The sequence below is a fragment of the Panicum virgatum genome, chromosome 2K (genome assembly GCF_016808335.1).
Source record: "Panicum virgatum strain AP13 chromosome 2K, P.virgatum_v5, whole genome shotgun sequence".
NCBI classification, from domain to species: Eukaryota; Viridiplantae; Streptophyta; class Magnoliopsida; order Poales; family Poaceae; genus Panicum; species Panicum virgatum.
Genome location: NC_053137.1, coordinates 56406926 through 56427929, shown reverse-complemented (window position 1 = coordinate 56427929; position 21004 = coordinate 56406926). Strand labels below are relative to the sequence as shown.

The 21004-nt window shown below is 44.6% G+C and overlaps 2 protein-coding genes and 1 long non-coding RNA gene across 6 annotated transcripts; 1 reads left to right on the top strand and 2 right to left on the bottom strand.

The window, feature by feature from the left end:
• Positions 1-8650: 8650 nt before the first annotated feature.
• LOC120688122 lies at positions 8651-12469 on the bottom strand. 3 transcript variants are annotated; one of them, XR_005680979.1, is made up of 4 exons: positions 11101-12469; positions 9982-10130; positions 9542-9822; positions 8651-9458 (listed from the first exon to the last, which is right to left on the bottom strand). It is a non-coding gene; the product is annotated as an uncharacterized LOC120688122 (long non-coding RNA). The 3 variants fall into 3 exon arrangements; XR_005680978.1 differs by having other exon boundaries at positions 8651-9822; XR_005680981.1 differs by having other exon boundaries at positions 8651-9822; positions 10029-10130.
• LOC120688101 (FT-interacting protein 3-like) lies at positions 10328-15792 on the top strand. Its single transcript, XM_039970273.1, has 2 exons — positions 10328-10730; positions 12469-15792. Exon 2 carries the CDS (start codon positions 12513-12515, stop codon positions 15531-15533), a length of 3021 nt encoding a protein of 1006 aa, XP_039826207.1. The 5' UTR covers positions 10328-10730; positions 12469-12512; the 3' UTR covers positions 15534-15792.
• A 1101-nt stretch (positions 15793-16893) lies between these two features.
• Positions 16894-19180, bottom strand: LOC120688111. 2 transcript variants are annotated; one of them, XR_005680977.1, is made up of 6 exons: positions 18877-19180; positions 18685-18751; positions 18318-18366; positions 17950-17994; positions 17697-17789; positions 16894-17210 (listed from the first exon to the last, which is right to left on the bottom strand). XR_005680977.1 is itself a non-coding variant. In XM_039970283.1 (6 exons), the coding sequence occupies exons 1-5, from the start codon at positions 19117-19119 to the stop codon at positions 17727-17729; spliced, it is 471 nt and encodes a 156-aa protein (XP_039826217.1). In that variant the 5' UTR covers positions 19120-19175; the 3' UTR covers positions 16894-17210; positions 17697-17726. The 2 variants fall into 2 exon arrangements, 1 of the variants encoding a protein (XP_039826217.1); XM_039970283.1 differs by having other exon boundaries at positions 17697-17793; positions 18877-19175.
• Between the last annotated feature and the right edge of the window lie 1824 nt (positions 19181-21004).

Below are 21004 nucleotides of genomic sequence, written 5' to 3'. Positions count from 1 at the left end.
TGATGACCAGACAGAAAGAGTTAATCAGATCCTTGAAGACATACTAAGAGCCTGTGTTCTTACTTATGGCAAAGATTGGAAAAATAGTTTGCCATATGCGGGGTTCTCTTACAACAACAGCTACCAGTCAAGTTTGAAGATGTCGCCGTTCGAAGCCTTATATGAGAGGAAGTGTCGCACACCTCTCATATGGACCGAAGTTGGCGACCGCATCATTGAGGGCCCAGATTTTATTAAAGAAGCAGAAGACAAGATAGCAGAAATCAGAGAGAATCTAAAGGCAGCTCAATCCCGCCAGAAAAGTTATGCCGATAAAAGACGACGTACTCTCAGCTTTGAAGTTGGAGATTATGTGTACCTTAAAGTTTCCCCAATTCACGGCACGCACAGATTCTAGGTGCGTGGGAAGTTGGCCCCATGTTACATTGGACATTTTCCAGTTATCAAGAAAGTGGGAGCAGTAGCCTACAAGCTTCAGTTGCCAGCAGAGATGTCAGATGTGCACGATGTGTTCCATGTGTCCCAGCTCAGGAAGTGCCTGCAAGTACCGGAAGAACAAGTGGCCCCAGAGACAATCGACCTGCAAGATGATCTCAGATATCAAGAGGTGCCGGTGAAAATTTTGGACACTGTGACGAGAAGAACCCGCAACTCAACAGTTAGAATTTGTCGAGTTCAGTGGAGCAGACATTCGGAAGCAGAAGCAACTTGGGAGAGAGAAGACGCGCTCCGAGCCGAATTTCCTAGTTTCTTTAGTAGTTTAGCTGAATCTCGGGGACGAGATTCAACCTAAGTGGGGTAGGTTTGTAACATCCCAAAAATTTACCAAATCAAATCACACGCTAATTTTTTTTTTCAAAATTCTATTTGTCGTTGAGCTCAATCCCTCCTGTCCAAGCCCTATTTCTCCGAAACCTTTTCCTGACCCGACACCCGAATCCGACCGCTGTCCCGTCTCCCTTTTTCTCCTCGCTCCGCGTGCGTCGTCCGACCGGACGTCGCAGCACGCGTGCCCGACACCGCCGCAGTCGTCGCCGAAATCTCCGCCATCTCTCTCTCTCTCTCACTCTCTCTCTCTCTCCTTTTCTTTCTCTTTTTCTTTTTCCATTTCCTTTTCCCTTTTCTTTTTTCTCCATTCTCTCTTTCTCCCTCCTGCTCTCTGCTCACGCGAGCCCCTCCCCTGAGCACGCGCTGCAGCACCCTCCCCAGTGCACACGCTGCAGCACCCCCCCCCCTATGCCCACGCGTTTCACGCGCCGCGGGATGCCCGGCGCGCCGCTCGGCCTCTGCCCGAGCCGTCCCGTCGTCTGCACCGCCGCCGCGAATCGCGCCACCGCTCCGCGATGCCCCGACGAGTCCAAGCACCATTAATGGCCGCCGAGCTCGCCGGCCGGCCTCCACCGCGCTCCACCGCCTCTCCCCGCCTATAAATAGGCCCTACGCGCAGCTCTCCTCCACCACAACCGCCCTCACCACCGCTTGCCCCCTCCCCAAGTCTGCAGCACCGCCGCCACGGCCATAGCCGGCCACCTCCACCCGCCACCGTCGTCCGCCCTCCACAGACCACCATAGCCCGAGGTGAGTAGGGGAATCAGACCCCCTCGGCCTCCTCTCCCTTTCCCCCCTCTTCCCGGCCGCCGCCGTGCTCCAGAGTGCCGGATCCCAGCCCCCCCTTCATCCCCCTCCTCTGTTCTATCGAGGGAGAGAACGGGAGGAAGAAGAAAGGGCTATTTTGCCCAAAGCCCCCTCCCTTTTCTCCTTTTCTGTTAAGAAACCTCCCACCTCTCTCTAGTCCTTTTTCAAAGAAACCCTCTCTGTCCATCCTATTTAAAGAGATGACCCCTCCACTTTACAAAACATTTACACATAGGCCCCTGCCCTTCTAATATGGCCTGGATATTTTCAGAAATTCCAATAAGGACCTTTCCTCTCCCAAAAGTATTTGCAAATGGGCCCTTGAAACCCGATTTAGACCCTAACCACTCCTTTAACATATCATTTCATGCGTCAAAAAAATCCTCCGATCGACCTGAAACTTTACCACACCATTTCTATTATAATTTTGGCCGTGCCATTAGAAAATCTCCCAAAAAAATATTACTCCTATCCCCGTATCTTAAATTGTTTCCGATTCAAGCTCATTTTATTTTATGTTTATGCTTGCTTATGTTGTTCGTCGGTTGTGCTGTTTCCGCCGTGTATGACGAAGTAGAACCGATTCCAGAGGAGAAACCAAAGGAGCCGGGAGATCAGGAAACCGCCGACGCCGACGCGTACGAAAGTGAAGGCAAGTCTCATCGATCCCTTATGTTGACTATGATTGATCCCAAGTAAGGTTAAATATAAAATTTGCTAGACTTAGGGATTGCATGAGACGATACACTGAGGGATTGAGATAAACCATTGACTGAAGCCATGTTGCATATCGATTTACTGTCAGACTGACATATTATCAAACCTTGTTAATTGATGAAACTGGAATGGGAATGAGACCAGGGCAGTGTGGAATGTGTTGGAGCATGAGCTATCGTGGTGGTAGACTTGCGACCGACCTTTGTCGTGGTGACACCTCGGGTTTGGTTGGTTATGGTTGTTGACTGCCCTGATGAACCTTAAGGACCGTGTGTTGTGGTGCCATCTCACCTAACATACTTTCAGTACGACCACATGAGTTTGTATGGGAAAACCTTAGTATAATCCCACTGGCTAACCTGGTAGTCGTCCGGGGTGGATATATTTTGGGGTGATACCTGGATTGGTCAAGACCCCGGGGGTTTGTGGGCGACTAGTCGGGGTTTGATCCACGGTTGGGTGTCGGCTATGACGGAGCCGTCTCTGGACGGTGAAGTGCGTGTGGGTAAAGCGTACAACCTCTGCAGAGTGTACAATCCATTCGAATGATCTGTGTCCTCGGTTTGGACAGGTTACGGTGTGGACATCTCAACTAGTTGAACCACCTAGCCCCTGAGATGGATGACTGTTTGGGTTACCTTTAATACTACATTTGTTATTTATTCTGGTTGATTAATGGACCTTTGTGTGTTAATCTGTAACTCCCTCCCCGTAAGGGTGAGGTGGGACTTGCTGAGTACTTTCGTACTCAACCCTTGTTGATTATTTTTTTTCCAGAGGATCCTGACTTTGTGCCTGAAGATTACGAGTAGATTGTGACCGCACCCAAGCTGATCGAGTGGAGCCGTGATGGACGAAGAGCTAGTCTTGCATGTCATTATGCTACTCATTATCCTGTGGTTATTTGCAGTAGCTTTGTGTTGTCACTTTACTCCTCGTGTACGGGTTGAATAAAGCTCTGTATGACTTTGGACTCCACTTGATGTAACATGTATTGTACCGGAGACTTGCTTCGGTTATGAATACATGGTTTAGCCTCGATCTTTGGGGTCGGGGCGCTTCAGCAGCACGGTGGTGTCTGGCGGTGGAGCCCCTAAGCGGCTGTAGGCGGCGGCCACAGCTCTAGTTCCCTCCCCATCAGCAGCACTGTTGACCAGGATCCTCGGCGGCTAAAGCGAGATCCTTCTGCTGCTGTGCTGATCCAAGGAGGTCAACAAGCCTTGCGGCGCAGCGGCTTGCTGTCCAGCGGCCACACATGGCTTGTTGTCTAGTGACCACGGTTACTTCCATGCCTGCAACCTTGATTCCTTGAATCTGCCCTCCCTTCATGATGTCCTTGACGGTGTACTAATTTGCCACGATTCAGGTTAGGTGCCCTCTCGATCTGAACAATCTTCTTCCTCCAAGATCCTGTTCCTCAGCCACTGCCGCAGACCCTATTGGGGACACTCTAGCACTGCTGAGTATTTGGCACAATGGTGTTCTCTAGTCACATGCCCATCATGTAGTTTATTGTATTAAAAATCAATCTCCTATTGCAGATGCGGTGGTAGAAAAGCTTTTATTCCCAACAGAAATTCATTCCACGCAGCTCTGCCCGCGCATGCGGATGTGGGAGATTTCCCTTGTGATCTATTTTATTAGAATTTGTTCATTTTTTGTGATCTGCTTGCAGGAATGAAACAATGCAAGCAGACAGTGGGAGTTGATTGAGTAATCAAATCAGGTTGTACAGTGTAACCTAACTTCGATTTCCAAAACCCAGTAACTAAGTATTGATGCCGAGTAGTAATGTTATTAATCTTAAAGAGTATTATCATCAAAGTACAAAATAGCCCGCTAAGAGCATCTCCAAGAGACATTCTAAAATCTACTCTCTAAATCACCATTTAGAGAGTCATTTGAGTAAAAATTGTTTTCTATATATTTGTGCTTTCCAAGAGTCTTTCTATATCTTGTGCATAGTCTAGAGAGCCATTCTCGCTCTTCATCTTTGGCTAGTGAAAAATCCGGAATAGAGGACGTCTGTATTTAGATATCCAATTGAAGAGCATGTTGGAGGGTATTTTTTTTATCAAAATCTCTATTTCTGTAAACCATTAACAATATGAAGAGTCTCTTGGAGATGCTCTAATAGCCTGCTATTATCCGCTATTAGCTTTTTAGGAGACCTACCGCTATACTATACAATATTTGTCCGCTATGTCCGCTAAAGGAGGTTTTACAGGATTTAGCGGTAATAAATATCCGTTATGTCCGCTAAAGATTTATTTAAAAGAAATAAAGAATCAATATAACTAGAGTGGATCATAGACAAAGCAGTAGAGGTACAGTTGGACAGTCAAGATATGTGTTGAGTCTATTTTTAAGTGTTAGACCAATGATTCTTCTAATTTGTAAGTAATTATTGATTATTTTATTATTCTGCTAAATGATTTAGCTTCCGCTATAGCTCTTTTAGCTTTATGAAAAGGCTTCTGCTAAATATCTTAGCCCGCTATTTCTTACATTGATTATCATAGAATTAGAGGAATAATAGTAACAGAGATAGCTTTTCTATCATTGAGTTGATGTCGTTTTGGAAAATTACTTTTGGAAAATTACTCAAATAAATTACTTGTCCAAGTCCTTTTCCTATTTCGTGGACTTGTATAATTGTGAGTTTAATTTCTTCTAGAAAATTATTTATCTAAGTTTTAGAAATTACTTCTGAATTAATGTTATTTGAAATAACAAAAAGTTAAAATGGAGTGATTATATTACTCGAATACAGCAGTCGAGGTCCCACCCTCTGCAGTAACCTAACTCCTACACTTCCACCCTCTGCAGTAACCTAACTCCTACACTTATTTACTAACTGTAATCTGTGTCAGATCGTTCAAACATAGAGAACATGTCCGGTGGTGGGCGTGGCCACAACTCATTGTAATGGAACAATCGAGTATGCCCCGTTTAGTTTTCAAAAAAATTTCTACAGTACCCATCACATCGAATTTTTGGGTACATGCATGGAGCATTAAATATAGTTGAAAAAAATAACTAATTACACAGTCTAACTGATTAGCACGAGATGAATTTTTAAGCCTAATTAGTTCATGATTGGACATTATTTGTCAAGTAATAACAAAATGTGCTACAGTACCAAAACCCAAACTTTTTCACCAACTAAACGCACCCTAATTGATGGCGGAGACCAACACAATTGAAAGAATATTACTGTCAAGTCATTATGAAAATACCATTCTAATATTTAATATTTACTTCTTTATTTTGAAAATTATTTGAACTGCAATAATACATTTTGAGATAATTAGTGGAAATTAGTTCTCTATTGACTTAATTCCAAACACATTACACATCCGTATATTCTCCCTAAAATCTCTATTAGCGACTAGTAGCTAATAAATACACCCTCGAATGTCTCTTTGTGCAATTTTAAATTAAATTTATAAAGCCTCCATGTAGGCCGCATGCTCGCATGCAAACATCTTGACCGCATTTTGCGGGCCAGCGTGAGTCCGAGTGTCCGACCACAGCTATAATGCGTGCAGGAAATTACTTCTACACAAACAGTGAGAAATTTCATTTCAATTTTGAAAAAAATGACTTCTATAATTTGACATTGCTTATTCAATTTTTAAAATATGAATGGATATGCAGCAGTAAAAAAACATCCAATCTTACTCTCTGAATATTCCGTGTATTTACTTATTGAGAAATTAACTTTCCATGTGTTGAAAATTTACTTCCGGAGTGCTGTCAAGACCAAGTGCATATAGATCGGCGCACAAGGATCTGCATTCACAGCGCAAAATATAAAAAAAATTCCGGCCACCTTTTTCTAGCTACCCTCATGCAATGTTTGGATCATACAAATTTGCCACTAATCCGCCGTGGAACGTCCACTTTTTTTAAAAAAAACTCCCATAAAAGCAGATAACAATTCAGCGTAGGGAGCCGGAAGGGTAGTAATATTTAACTTTTAGGTCTACCTTCTAGTTTTTTTACTTCTCCAAACCATGCAAGGTGACGGAACCGTAGCTTTTTACTTCCCAGGACTCCAACGTACTAGTAATGTTAAGCCTTTACGTCCTTTTACTCCCTCTACAACACCACGTAGTAAACATCCAGCTCGCCGGAGGTCCGATGGGTTACGCCACCAGCGATCCAGAACTTTCATGGGAGACCCGTGACTCATCCTTACACCGATTAAAAATTGTTTATGACTGTGCGAGCTGGAGCTGGTCAAATGTGCATTAAAACACATCCGTGATGCCATTGGTCAAGTCTGCATTAAAACACCCGGACTGTGTCATGGAGTAAATTTAGTTTGCCGAATGTGGTTCGGCGCTCCGCCATGAGCGTTGAATATTATTCAACACCCGAAATACTAAATAGACCGATCCTCTCTCTATATATATATCAAGAGTGGTTTGTGGATTACGAGCCTGTTCGGCTGACTATATGAATAGTATAGAATTGGTAGAATAAATAGTATTCTGTGAGAGAAAATAAGTCGAAATAAGCCGAGACAAATCAAAACAAGACAAGCCCAACATTATGTCACAGGGAATGGCTTTCTTCGGCCAGGGTGAAGACCGGAAACATAGGCGACACTTTGGAGGGAAGATATTCCTGGTTTGTCCCTTTCCTTGGACATTACTCTTAGAACAACACCGTAATATTCTACTAATTTTTTGTTTTCTAAACGCGTGTCACTGGCATGTGATTAATGCTTTTTCTTTAACGCCCGAAAATAAATAAATGTCTTGTCTTGCTAATTGCTGTTGAGTCAATAATCCAGGTCAACGTCAACCGCAGTAGCAGCTGCAGTGTTTTCATGGCTCGGATCTGGGTCCATGCTCCTGCTGCTTCTTTGTCATTGACTGTGTTTAGATGAAAAAAGTGAAGCTGAAAAAATATTATCTTATCATGGGCTAACTAGGCTCAAAAAATTCATCTCGCAACGTATATCCAAACTGTGCAATAAGTTGTTTTGTTTACCCACATTTAGTGTTCCATGCATACGTCATTTGCTATATTTAATGTTTTGATGTGATTTTTATGTGATGGAAAGTTTGGAAACTTTAGAGGAACTAAACACAGTCATTGCAGAAGTGGGTGGTGTCCTGTCCTGTCCACGAGACCTCTTTTTCCTCTCAATTTAAAGTCAAGTCATCCACTGCAGTCGCACCTGCTTCAATTTAATTTAGTGCCAAATGCAGAGTGATTAATCAAATTTGGGCAAATATTTTGTATTTCGTTTTAGTTTTGATAACAAGAACTGTTGCAGACTTGTTTACGTTACAAGCTAAGTGCACATGGAGAGACAGCGACACAGATCATGGGAGATAGTTGTGAAGATTGAGGTTTTAAACAAGCGCACAACAAAACTAAGAACAAGAGTACTAATAATCTACAGGCAGCGACACATGCAAAGACGAGTGTCGAGTCAAGGAGGGGGACAAGGGCTAAGAGCTGCTAGTACCTGGCAAAAAATCTTTTTGTTGTAAAAGGAACAGCCACATTTCACTTTCCAAATTCCATAGAAAAACTGCAGAGTTATAGACTAGTCAATGAATTGCAACAATCAAAAGGGCCTGTTACAACGACTAAGATTGACTGACAATTTTTGGCAAATGGTGAGTGAGGGTAAAACATGGGCAAAAGGTACCACAAGAATTATTAGAAAAGGGCCCTAAATCTATAAGGATCAGAGATGAAAAGAAAGAAGTAAAAAAATATCATAAACAATTATAGTAACATGCAAATTGCAAGAAAGGTTAGGCCAATTAAATTTTCCAACATAAAAACAGAAGAGTTGGAACCCCGACGTAGCTAGATTGACCGACTTCAATTTTACAATGATAAGCAAGGATGACCATGAGAAAAAGTTCATCAAACAATTATTGCAAAAGGACAACATATAAAGATGAGATATCAAAGGAGAGGAGGAGAATAAAGAATAACAAGGAAGCAAAGAGGGAATGAAAATGACATGTGTGGTATTAGAATTGCACACCAGCCTATACCTGATCACTCCCTAGTCAAACTGGCAAAATTTTGCAGAAATAATCAAACACAGGTGGACTTAATAATTGGTAAAAATATGAAGAAAAGCGATACTGGTAAATTCCAAACATTTCTTCTTAATTCCTGCGAGCTACACATTACGTATGGCTAAATGTAACTAAGCCACTTATAAAGATTTTTTTTGTGGCACTATTCTGCGAGGTGATTAATTAAGTGTTATGTCATGGATAGATTCTTTTAACAATCAATAATGAATCTGTTTGTAGAAACAACTTGTGAATGTATACATCATCTAGCCCCAGCCACATGGCAGTGGGAAAGTTTCCAGGGATGGAAAAGTGATATTTTCACTGTCGTCCCATCCTTACACCTTAGGGTTGCAGAAGCCACTTTGCCATATTATTCCCTCTGCTAAAATTTGTTCAAAACTGACGTAGAAAAGTCTCTCCGCTTTCTTAACTATTTTCTTGACCAGCTCTCTGCTTTCTTTGCAGTAGCAGTAAGAGATGATGTTGACTAGCGCATTTTTACCAGAACAAAGTGGCTTGTGGGTTACGTTTGGGTCATTGGCAACGGCTTTCTTCAGGCAGGGTGAGACCGAAGATATGTTACATTTTGGAGGGAAAATATTCCTCGTTTGTCCCTTTCCTTAGACATGACAACAACTTCCTTTCAAAATATAAATAGACATCACAACAACTCCGTCTTCTTTTCTAAACGCGTGTGGCTGACGTGATTCGTGTGTTTTCTTAACGCCATGAAAATGAACAAGTAAAATGTCCTATCTTACTAATTGCTGTGGAGTCTATCCAGGTCAACGCAACTGCAGTAGCAGTTGCACTGTTCATGGCTCAGATCTTTCTGTTGGAAGAAGTTCATCGCTCAGATTTTATTTTTGGAAGAAGTTCGTCGCTCAGATCTGGACTCGTGCTCCTGCTGCTTCTTTGTCCTCGCAGAACAGCAAAAGTGGGTGTCCACTCCACGGGACCTCTTTTTTCCTTGCCAAAGTCACAAGCTGTCCAGCCATCCACCGCAGCCGTACTGTTACTAGACAGCACCTACTTCAATTAAATCTAGCGGAAAAATTAGAGCAAGTTAATGACGATATTATTTGATACTCCTTTTGAATAACAAAACACACTGCAAGGTTGTTTACGTTTCGAGTGAACATGGCGAGACTGTGACACGGATCACTGCGGATCACCTGAGCTGATTGAGGCAGCATAATCTAAGCAAACACACAGCAAAGCTGAGAGCAAGAAACACTAATCTATAGCCGCCGAGGCATGCAGAGACCGGTGCTGAGTCAAGAAAAAACAAAGGATGACAAGTGCAGTGCAGTAACTTGCCCTTTTCTTTTTGGCGCGTCGGCGCGTGGCAACCAACTGAGCCAGGCCATTTTGCAACGCCAAACTAGAGCAACGACTCGATGTTGACCTGGGAATTTCAGCAATGATAGTAAGCGTGACCAGGAAAAAAAAGAATCAGGTATACAACAAATTACTGCAAAAGGACTCTAAATGTAAAGACACCAGAGATAAAAAGAAAGAAAGAGAGGAGGAAAAGAATGGATAACAATGAGGCAAGCAAGCGCACAAGGGGAAGAGACCAAAACAGCAGCGCTGTAGTGGCCACAGCCTCACTGAATTGTCAATGTAGGAAGGCGATGCCACCAGCACAGCAAAACGCCCATCCTATCATCCATCAGTCTTTTCTACTCAACCGTCGCTGTTAACCTAGTCATCCTTCATTATAAAAATTAGATTTGTTAGTTCCTTTTGTTTTTTTTGGACGCGTATTAATTAACACAAACAAATCCTGAATATTATTATTATCCCATGCGTTGGGTTGGATACTATTCTAATTAATCTCTTGAGTTCACACGCTCCCGCTCGTTCTCCCCTCTTTCCGGTTGATTAATCTCTCGGTCTATCCTCCTCCCGGATAGCTCCAAGGCCCAACACGGCACCAGCAGCTGACGGCACCCCCCACAAGAACCACCACCAGCAGCAGGTGCATGTGTTCCTCGCTCCACAGGCTCCGGCTCTCCATCCTCGCTCTTTAGTGCGATAGGTTGTTGCACGTTGTGCAGCTCCCCCCTCCTCTTCCTCCTCCTCCTCTTCTTCAGTTTTTCCTTCATCACCGTGGTGGCCACTTGTCCTCTCTCCTATCAGCAGAGCCAGAGCCAGATAGTTTAGTCCTCGCCTCCATCTTCGTCTTCTTCGTTGTCGTCGTCGTCGTCCTCGCTCTTTTCTCGGGATTAGGGAGGAACCACCGAGGGCTGAAGCTGCTGCCTGTTCAACGGCTGAAGGATAGAGAGGCTACTGCCTTCTGAATTTCTGAAGGTTCGTATCCTATCCTCTTGTGATGTTTACCTCTGAATTCTGCGGAGCTTTCTTGGGTGTGTTTTTTGTGTGCTCCTCCAAGTTCTTGTCTGGTGATGGAGGAGGGCGAATTGGGCAATCAGATTGCCTCCTGCGCTCCCCTTCCTTCCTCAGAATCATCTCTGTTGACATCCCTGCTGATTTATTCGAAGAAAAGACGTCCTTGCTGATTCTGTTGACAGCTCGGCGATGATTTCCAAAACGAAACTTTTTTTATTCCCCTTTCTTTGATGTGATGCATGAAAACGGATGCAAGAAGATCCCAGGTTCAGGGATGTACCACAAAAGCGTTTAGGAATCACTTTTATGCGCTGAGAATTTGGCATCTTACCTGCTACGAGTATCTGCTTTCTTCTGTACATGGTTGTCCTTGATTTTCCCCCAAATTCAGTGCATATACTCTCTTAAAAGTCCAGCCTGAAAGAAAATCACAAGGCAAATGTGGAAGCCAAGTCCAAATTTTTTTGATCAACACCAAGTTTAGCAATTAATCATGTAACTAATGAAGCAGACAGATTCCATAGACAGGGCTCCAAATAAACGGATACGATACTTGGGGATTGATGGATGGATGGATGGAATCAACTAAGCAACATCATGGAGCACTTTGTTCACTTGCCTCAATGTTGACACCCCCATCCCATCCTCCCATCACCTGCCTGCCTACCTACCTACCTTTCTTCAGCAAAGGAGGTGCACCATGGACATGGTCCCTCCTAATCTCTTGATGGAACTCAGCAAATTCAGTTGCCACTTTCCGGACGTTAGGATCGTGCCCGCTTCATTTATGCCTCCGGATCTCCTTTCCCTGTTAGCGTCGCGTCTCCTGCGCAAACAAGCGGTGCAAGGGAAATAAATAACATCACATTCATACTAAACGTGTGCTCTTTGTCATGGAATTGAACTGAAGCTTCGGCTAATAAGCGTCGTCAATAATTGTGATCCTTTGTGGTCACGGTGGCAGCCACAATCAGGAAAGGGAAGGGCCGGTGGCCTCTCTCTTTCTCTGCGTCAGCATCTGGCCTGCAACATGTGGCCGATGGTTGTACCTTACTGAATCAGCACATAATGTTGACGCATGCCATTATCTGGACTGGATTTAAAATGTGTTCTTAAGTCTGAGATCTGATTGCTGACTATGTGTGCACCAACAGATGTATTGAGAAAGGCGTAGATCATTAGCTGATGATTGTTCAGTAATGGTCTGTGTAGGATAGTTCAATATAGATTAAAGTGCGTCCAAGTTGTAATAATCTATCCTCCAAAGAAAAAGAAGTCGCGATGGCCTTTCAGAGGCATGAAGCAGAATACTCCAGTTACACATGGCTTCCAGCTGTACGTATGTCTAATCTAGAAAAGAAGTTGGAGCCTCAAATTTCTTATCTAATGCTACATGTGTGTATCCATTGGTCCGCGAAAATAAAACACACTTTTACTTTTGTTGTTGTCAGCACCTCTCTTGTCTAACTGACATGCTCCAAACAACAACAATTGATTCCTGGGGACCATGGGAAAACTTGTGGGCATCCCCAGGAAAATTTTTCCAACCTACCGATACAACTGTCCGTTGTGCAAACATTTTCTTTCTTCCATCACTTGCTTCAACTGGAATATTGGCCAAACTGGTAGTTGTAATGCTAGCTGTCACTGTAGTTTCTGCAACAGAAGATTTCTAACCGTTGTTTCGTTCTTATTTCAGAATAAGGTGCATCTCTTCGGTGCTACAAGATCCAGTGGCAGGCCATGATGAGCAATGTTAAGCTTGGTGTTGAGGTTCTCAGTGCTCACGATCTCCTCCCGAAAGAACAGGGCACAGCCAATGCCTTTGTTGAGGTCGAGTTTGATGACCAGAAGTTCCGCACAGCCATCAAAGACAGGGACCTCAACCCTGTGTGGAATGAGCAGTTCTACTTCAACATATCTGATCCATCCCGCCTCACGGAGCTACACCTTGAGGCCTATGTGTACCATGCAAACCGTGCCAACAATTCCAAGACCTGCCTTGGCAAGGTTCGCATATCGGGTACATCCTTTGTCAGCCAACCAGATGCCTCGCCCCTGCACTATCCCCTGGAGAAGCGCAACATCTTATCGCGCGCACGCGGTGAGCTTGGACTAAGGGTCTTCCTTACAAATGATCCATCAGTAAGGGTGTCTGCACCAGGTCCGGAATTCGATATGTTAAGCACATCTAGCACTGCGCAAGAGCAGGAGGCGGCCAACTCCATTCCAAATCCTTTCCAAGAGACCAGACCAAATCCAGTGAGACAATTACAGCACTTGCCAAGAGAACAGCAGCGTCCGGCACCAATGGGACAAGCATACTACAATGAAGGTTCATACGGAGACCAGCAGCAGAGAAGCTTTTCTGCAATTGCAAATAAAGCCGGAGCTCCTCCGCCTCAGGTATCAAGGATGTATGCTCCAGGTTCGCAGCAACCTATCGACTTCCAGATGAAGGAGACAAGCCCAACGCTTGGTGGTGGCCGTGTTATTGGCGGCCGGGTGTATCCTGGTGAGAAGGCCGGGGCTTACGACCTTGTTGAGAAGATGCAGTACCTCTTTGTGCGAGTGGTCAAGGCCCGCGACCTGCCCAACATGGACATCACTGGGAGTCTTGACCCTTATGTCGAGGTGCACCTTGGAAACTACAAAATGAAAACAAAGTACTTTGAGAAGAATCAGAGGCCCGAATGGGATGAGGTGTTTGCATTCCCTAAAGAAGTCATGCAGTCAACAACACTTGAAGTTGTTGTGAAGGACAAGGATGTTATTCGGGATGACTATGTCGGTCGAGTGAGTATTGACCTGAATGAGGTCCCTGTAAGGGTCCCTCCTGACAGCCCATTGGCGCCTGAGTGGTATCGTCTCGTGGGAAAGGATGGCATGAGGGACAGAGGAGAGCTGATGCTTGCAGTCTGGTATGGTACTCAAGCAGATGAATGCTTCTCAAGCGCCATCCATGCAGGATCAACACCAGTTGATTCCCATCTTCACAACTACATCCGTGGGAAGGTCTACCCTGCACCAAGAATGTGGTACGTGAGGGTCAATGTAATTGAAGCACAGGATATATTCCCAATGGAGAACCACATACCTGATGTATTTGTAAAAGTGAGGCTGGGCCACCAATTGTTGAAGACAAGGCAAGTTCGGTCACCAACCAAAAACTTCATGTGGAATGAAGAGATGATGTTTGTCGCAGCAGAGCCTTTTGAGGAAGACTTGATCATAACAATAGAAGACCGTGTAGCACAAAACAAAGATGAGGTGATTGGTGAAGTTATGATACCACTGACAAGGATTCCAAAGCGGGCTGATCACAAGCCAGTACGGCCAGCATGGTTTGATCTGAGAAGACCAGGACTGCTTGATGTGAACCAGCTAAAGGAAGACAAATTCTATGCAAAGGTAAACCTCCGTATTTGCCTTGAAGGTGGTTATCATGTGCTTGATGAGTCCACACAATATTGTAGTGATCTCCGGCCAACAATGAAGCAGTTGTGGAAGCCACCAATTGGCATGCTTGAAGTTGGCATTTTAAGTGCACATGGTCTCAATCCAACAAAAACAAGAAATGACCGAGGGTCATGTGATGCATATTGTGTTGCCAAGTATGGTTCAAAATGGGTGCGGACACGCACAATCGTTGACAACTTGAGCCCTCGATTCAATGAGCAGTACACTTGGGAAGTTTATGATCATGGAACTGTACTCACAATTGGTCTATTTGACAACTGCCACATAAGTGGAGACAGTAACCACGGTTCCCAAGGCCATATGGATAAACCCATTGGGAAAGTGCGAATTCGGCTTTCAACACTTGAGACTGGGCGGGTGTACACACACACATACCCATTGCTTGTCCTCCACCCATCAGGAGTTAAAAAGATGGGTGAACTCCACCTTGCCATCCGGTTCTCAGCCACATCCCTGATCAATGTGCTCTTTACATACTCTAGGCCCCTCTTGCCCAAGATGCATTATGCACAGCCTCTGTCAATAGTCCAGCAGGAAATGCTTCGCCACCAGGCTGTGCAGCTTGTTGCGCAGCGCCTGGGGCGCATGGAGCCACCAGTTCGCAGGGAAGTTGTTGAGTTCATGTCAGATGCTCGCTCTCACCTGTGGAGCATGCGACGGAGCAAAGCTAATTTCTTCCGTCTTATGCAAGTTTTCTCTGGAGTCATTGCTGCAGGAAAGTGGTTCGGCGATGTTTGTCAGTGGAAAAACCCAGTCACCACAGTATTGGTTCATGTGCTCTTTGTCATGCTTGTGTTCTATCCAGACCTTATCCTGCCAACAATCTTCCTCTACATGTTCTTGATAGGGCTGTGGAATTACCGGTTCCGTCCACGCTTCCCACCACACATGAACACAAGAATATCTTATGCTGATGTTGCCCATCCAGATGAGCTTGATGAGGAATTTGACACATTCCCTACCTCAAAAAGCCCAGATCTAATTAGGATGAGGTATGATAGGTTACGACATGTTGCTGGGAGAATTCAGACAGTTGTTGGAGACATAGCCACTCAGGGAGAGAGATTACAGTCACTGCTGAGCTGGAGGGACCCAAGGGCAACAGCTATGTTCCTAATATTTTGCCTGATCACAGCCATTATACTATATGTGACACCATTCCAGGTGATTGCACTCTGTCTTGGGTTCTTCTGGATGAGGCATCCTCGATTTCGCCACAAGGTGCCGGCTGCACCAGTAAACTTCTTCAGGAGGCTACCTGCAAAGACAGATTCTTTGCTGTAAAGTTCCTTGGGGAACAGCTATTGATGGTATCTAATGTACCTCTCTGTTTGTGTTTCTTGTGTCCCATTTATTGTTGTATAATAGTATTAAGTGAGATAAAATGCAATTTGCACTTCATGTGACAGAACAAACTAAGTCAATTTCGTCAGGTAACTTCCATGCCTTAGAAGTTAAGAATATATTCAAACTTTTGTATATCATGAAATGTATGTAAGATGTCTGATTCAACAACAGTTTCTCCAATGAGTCAAAATTTTCATGCTGGGACTTTTGATGTCATCTGGATGTGAATATATAAGTCAACAAAATAAACACTTACTATAGTGCATCCATGTCTGATCATCAAAACCTTATTGCATCATGAATTTGAGAATCAGACCTTACTGTATCTGAAAACAGGTAATAGCACCACTAGGAGACTAGGACTGGATGCCATTTTTTGCACTTTGAAGAAGCAGCCTGGGACCTGAAGAACATAAAAGTCAAGGAGGCCCTAACATAAACCAACAATATTCAATACTAAAGAACTAATCCAGAAAGCGTTTCTAACATATCGAGCTCTCCTAGTTATTTATCGCCTTATCGGGTATCATCTTGGGGCAAATTTTGAAGTACATTCAGCCCTCCAGAGAGTGATACTCTCAAGCTATCAGTTAAAAGCACTAACAGGACATCTGATACTTTCAAGCTATCAGTTTTTCTGTATAATCAAACTATCAAGAAGCTCAAAACATTACTACCTGAAAAGAAATTGGTTCTGAACATTCACTGAAAATAAATATCAAGTTATGTACAGTACAAAAAGAGGTAAAGTAAGAATTGCGTTTGTTCTGGCATTACCTGTGGGTACTGAATTACCTGTAGCGCTGTAGCTACCAGGTGATGACATGATTTGTAGCTATTTTTTTACAGATTTAATGAGTACACATTCTAGTATGTATTCTGGTGCTACAAACTCCAGAAGATATAAAGAAATTTGAGAGATGGCTGGTAATCAGGCTATCCAGCAACCAGTCAGGGTTGAGCAATTGTATGAATATAGGCACAAAGCAGCAAAGGTCTTTGGAATAAATATGACTAAACTACCCTTGACTCATTTACTCTTATATCCTTAACAACAACATTTGTGGTGTATAAGAAAGGTAATGAGAAAGTTACCATTTTCGTGTTAACCTCACAAGGCATCTGTTTCTTTAAGCTATTAATTCTCGCTTACAACTGCGAGTAGTTAAAATTGCTGGCAAATAGAAAGATTAAGTCCAGATCTGAATACCACACATTGTAATGTTATCACAAGTGGGATCATTGTCAGAAATCCATGGGTGAGCAAACAAAGATAAGAAACAGCAGAGCGAAGATATAACAGGAAAACCTTGGTGCCATTTATCCCCAATTTAAAGAGATTGTCCATGGACTGAACGACCCATTTACAAACATAACTCCATGTACATATCACAAGAAGACAAAGATATTTCTCAATAAATGTATACTTGCATAGCATTGTTTACAAATACACATAAGATGGAAGCATAAATCAAATCAAGAGTTAGGAGTATTTTATCATGCCATGGAAGGGAAAGTCATCCTTTGTTGGCATAAGCCCCTTCATATTCCACCACCTGGTTGCCTTGGAACTAAAACACTTGGCATGTATTTGGTGTATCAATTTCCTTACACCTGCAGCACAATAGTGGCAAGAATCAGTACATGCACACCAGCATCACAGCAGGAAAAGAACCATTAGTCTGCAACTCTGTATTATAGTTAAAAGTAAACATTTGATGAACTAGCAGTATGTATTGACGTCAATGTAAACATTCAAGGAGCAGCTGCAATCGTGGATAATAACTCATGAGGTATTATCTTATAGGGAAGTATTGAGTACATCCTACATTTCGAAATAAAGTGATTGTAGGTATATATATAAAAAATAAATTCAATGAGCCTACCAATAGATGCATAAACACTTGTACTGTACAATAGGGCCTCAATTCTTCCAAAGTCTAAAGTGGGTAATTGACACTTTACTTTGGAAATCTTGCTATTACTATTAGCTTTTCCTTGACTAAGGCGTTGAAGCACTTTCAGAGCATATGATGAGATACCAAAAAAACAATTTGATGTGGCTCAGGAAACATGTCATGGATTTCCAGTGGTAGTTACCTTATACGAGCTACTGATAATATTCATGGACTAGGGGAGGCGGAGCAACTGATTGACAGCCAAATCTAATGAATCAACGTTCTTCCGTAGTATCTTTCTTCCAGAAAATTAAGATTTAACAAGACAGAAATGAACTGAGTTAAAGTATTAAGTACTATGAAAAGTAACACACATTGAGACCATCATATTAAGATGGCCATTAACCAGTTCCATAGTGAATAGAACTATATATTGTCAACTAACAAAAGGATACAGTTGCATAGCTAGGCTTTCCAAGCCTCTCAATTCCTCATTTAACCTGCAAAAAATAAAAATATATTATCAGGAAAGGCTAGTAAGAATCAAGAAACACAAAATGTGTTAACCATTGTAAATACATACAAAGAACATCATTCTAAAAAAGAAATACAGTTTTTTTTCATATAGTATCTTCTTTCACTTCAAGAATCACAGCAATCATGAAATGCAGCAAGACTTTTAGCCACTACAGAAATGTGCAGTTCACAAATACTTCCAGAACTGCTATTAGTTAACAAGATATCCCACTAGATTAAGTAGTCCACACACACTGTACTATCACACTATGCATGGCAAGGTGAACATTTTGGTCAAACTGATCACCTCAAGCACGAGTTGATGTATTTATTTCCTTTTGAAGATGCTTCAAGTGCTGCAAAAACATAAAAAAAAAGTAACAATCATAATCTGGAACCCCAGCAAAATAATTGATGTTTAGACATTCAGCACATGGAATCATATATGACAACCCCAAACACAAGAAGCAACATCTATAGAAATTCACACATCAAACTATGGAAACTTTGCAATCACTATTGCTACAAGTAAAGGAGGTGACGTTTGAAGGCCCACAGTTCACAGTATTATCAGAGATTTAGTTGCACCAATCCGAAGACAAAATTTCCCCCAAAGCCCCAATACATTGCGAACACTCGAGAGACTAGATTTCCCATGAGTCTCGAGGCCTCACCAGATTCCTGGAGGCGGCCGACGACGTCGCCCAAGCACTCCATGTTCTCCGCCGACGTCGAGGTGACCTTCGTTTCCACGCGTCGCAGCAGTAAGATTCATCGTAATCCATCAGTCGCGTTCGGGAATGTGAAGGGAGAGTAGCAGAGCTCGAAGGCTCGCCGCGTTTGGTCTGTGAAGAGAGAGTACGTACGTTCGAGAGGGCGACGCGGAGGGAGGCAAAGAGGGACGCGTAGCTCTCGGCGATGGCGGCGGCGTCCCGCTCCACCGCCTCCATCACCGCCGCGACCTCCCGCGCCCCCGGAGGCGCCGGCGGCGGCGCCTGCGTCACCGGGGAAGCGGCGGAGGATGAGGAGGTCACCACGGGCGATGGGCCCTCCGGGGGCGGCGACGGCATCGGATCAGGGGACTTCCCGGCGGCCGTGGCTGGTTCCATCTCCTTCTCCGGTTGGGTTTTCTGTTTCGCGGAACGGAAGTGGGGAGAGAGAAGAGGAAGGTGTCCTGGCGCTTTGTGGATGACGTGTACTGACACGACGTGCGGTGCGCTGGAAGCTGACGTGGACTTTGGTTATCTTTAACCCGAAAGCGGACAGTCTAATTTGATTAGAGCAAAGTGGGTTAAGTTAGCTAAATGTTGAGTTGGAGAAGAGAAAAAAAAAGAGAGATGGACTGTAATTTTACAGCCCGCTTATACACAAGAACTAAGAAAATTTGTAAGAAAAATAAGTAGACCATACATTAATAATGAAGGGTTTAACCACTATATGGATGGACTAAGAGAATGCTAAAAAAATCTATGCAGCCAGTAGCTGGCTATATTATTAGTTTTGCTCTTAAAACAAGTATTATAGTGAGATAAAAGCAGACTGAATGATGAGGTGGAAGAGAGAGAAAGAGAGAGGGGGGTGGGCTGTAAGAGCAAGATTAAGGGCCTGTTTGGCAGAGCTCCGACTCCTCCAAAAACAGCTCCGGCTCCGACTCTTCCGGTGGAGCGGCTTTTCTGGTAGAGCTGGAGCCGTTTTAGAAAACTTTTGGCAAAACAGCTTCACTTGTTGGATTGAGATTGCAAAAAGTCTAAATTGCCCTTTTTCTTTTTTCTTCTTTTTTATTTTTTTTCTTTCCCTTTCTTTTTTCCTCCTCCCCTCTTTTTCCAGTCATCGGCCCCTTCCTCGAATCCTCCGCCGGCCTCTGCCCCGGAGCTGCCGCCGCCCCACACCTCCTCCTCCACCGCCCTCTGCCGCCGCCCAGCACCCGCAGCGCCTCCGACGCGCCGCGAGCCCCTGAGCTCCGCCCACCCACACACCTACAGCGGAGCTCCACCCACCCGCGCCGCCGCCGCACGCCCTGGTCACCACCGACACGCTGCCCCTGGTCGATCGCCGTGCCGCCGTGCGCGCTCGCCCGCCCGCCCGCAGCGCCGCCCGTCTGCGCCCCGTTCGTGCCCGCCGCCGTACGCGCCGCCTCGGCGAAGCTCCGCCCCGGGCCGCGAGTTCGGCGGACGGCGGCGGCGGACCACGCTCCTCCCCCGCGCTGCACCTTGGCCGGCCGTCACGCCGCGCTCTTTTTTTTTTCTCCCGTCGGGGCTTGGAGGGTTGGGGGAGGGGCAATTCTGGAAGGCAGGGCGATGTCAGCTCCCGGAGCCGCGCGGAGCCTCGTTTCACTGGCTTCACGCCGCCTGTGGAAGCCGCCGGTGGCTCCAGCAAGGGCTTCACATGTGAAGCCGGTTCCCATTCTTCCGTTTGGCACGGCTCCTAGTGGAGCTGCTGGCGGAGCCGCGGGAAGAGCCCTACCAAACGGGCTCTAATAAACGCGCCCGCACCCGGCGGAGAGAACGCCAGCATGGTGAGCATTTATAGCCTGCAGCGACAGCGGCAATCAGCGGGCAGCGCATGCGGCCAATGGGAGCAGCACGTGCACGAGCGCAGCAGTAGCACAGCGAATGGGCGCAGCGCGCGCGCATCCGTCGGCTGGAAGCCGACGTTTAGTGAGACGTCCGCTTCACGTTCTCTCTCCATCTCTCTCTTCGCCAGCAATGATTTTTCCGACGTGGCTGTGCTCCCAACCCTCCTCGCTGGCTCTATAATACCTGCTCTAAGCTTACAGTCAGTTTTGACACAAGAACTAAGAAAGATTGTGAGATAGACAAGTGTGCCATATATTAATGGTGGGGAGCTAATCCACTAAACAAGTGGGCTGAGAGATGAGCTGCAAAGAGTCTTGCAGCCAGTAATTGGCTAAATTATTAGTAGGGAACGTATCAGGTGCAAACCAATCTCTCTGTGCAAACTATGAAAACTTGAATCTGAGTTATTGATCAACAT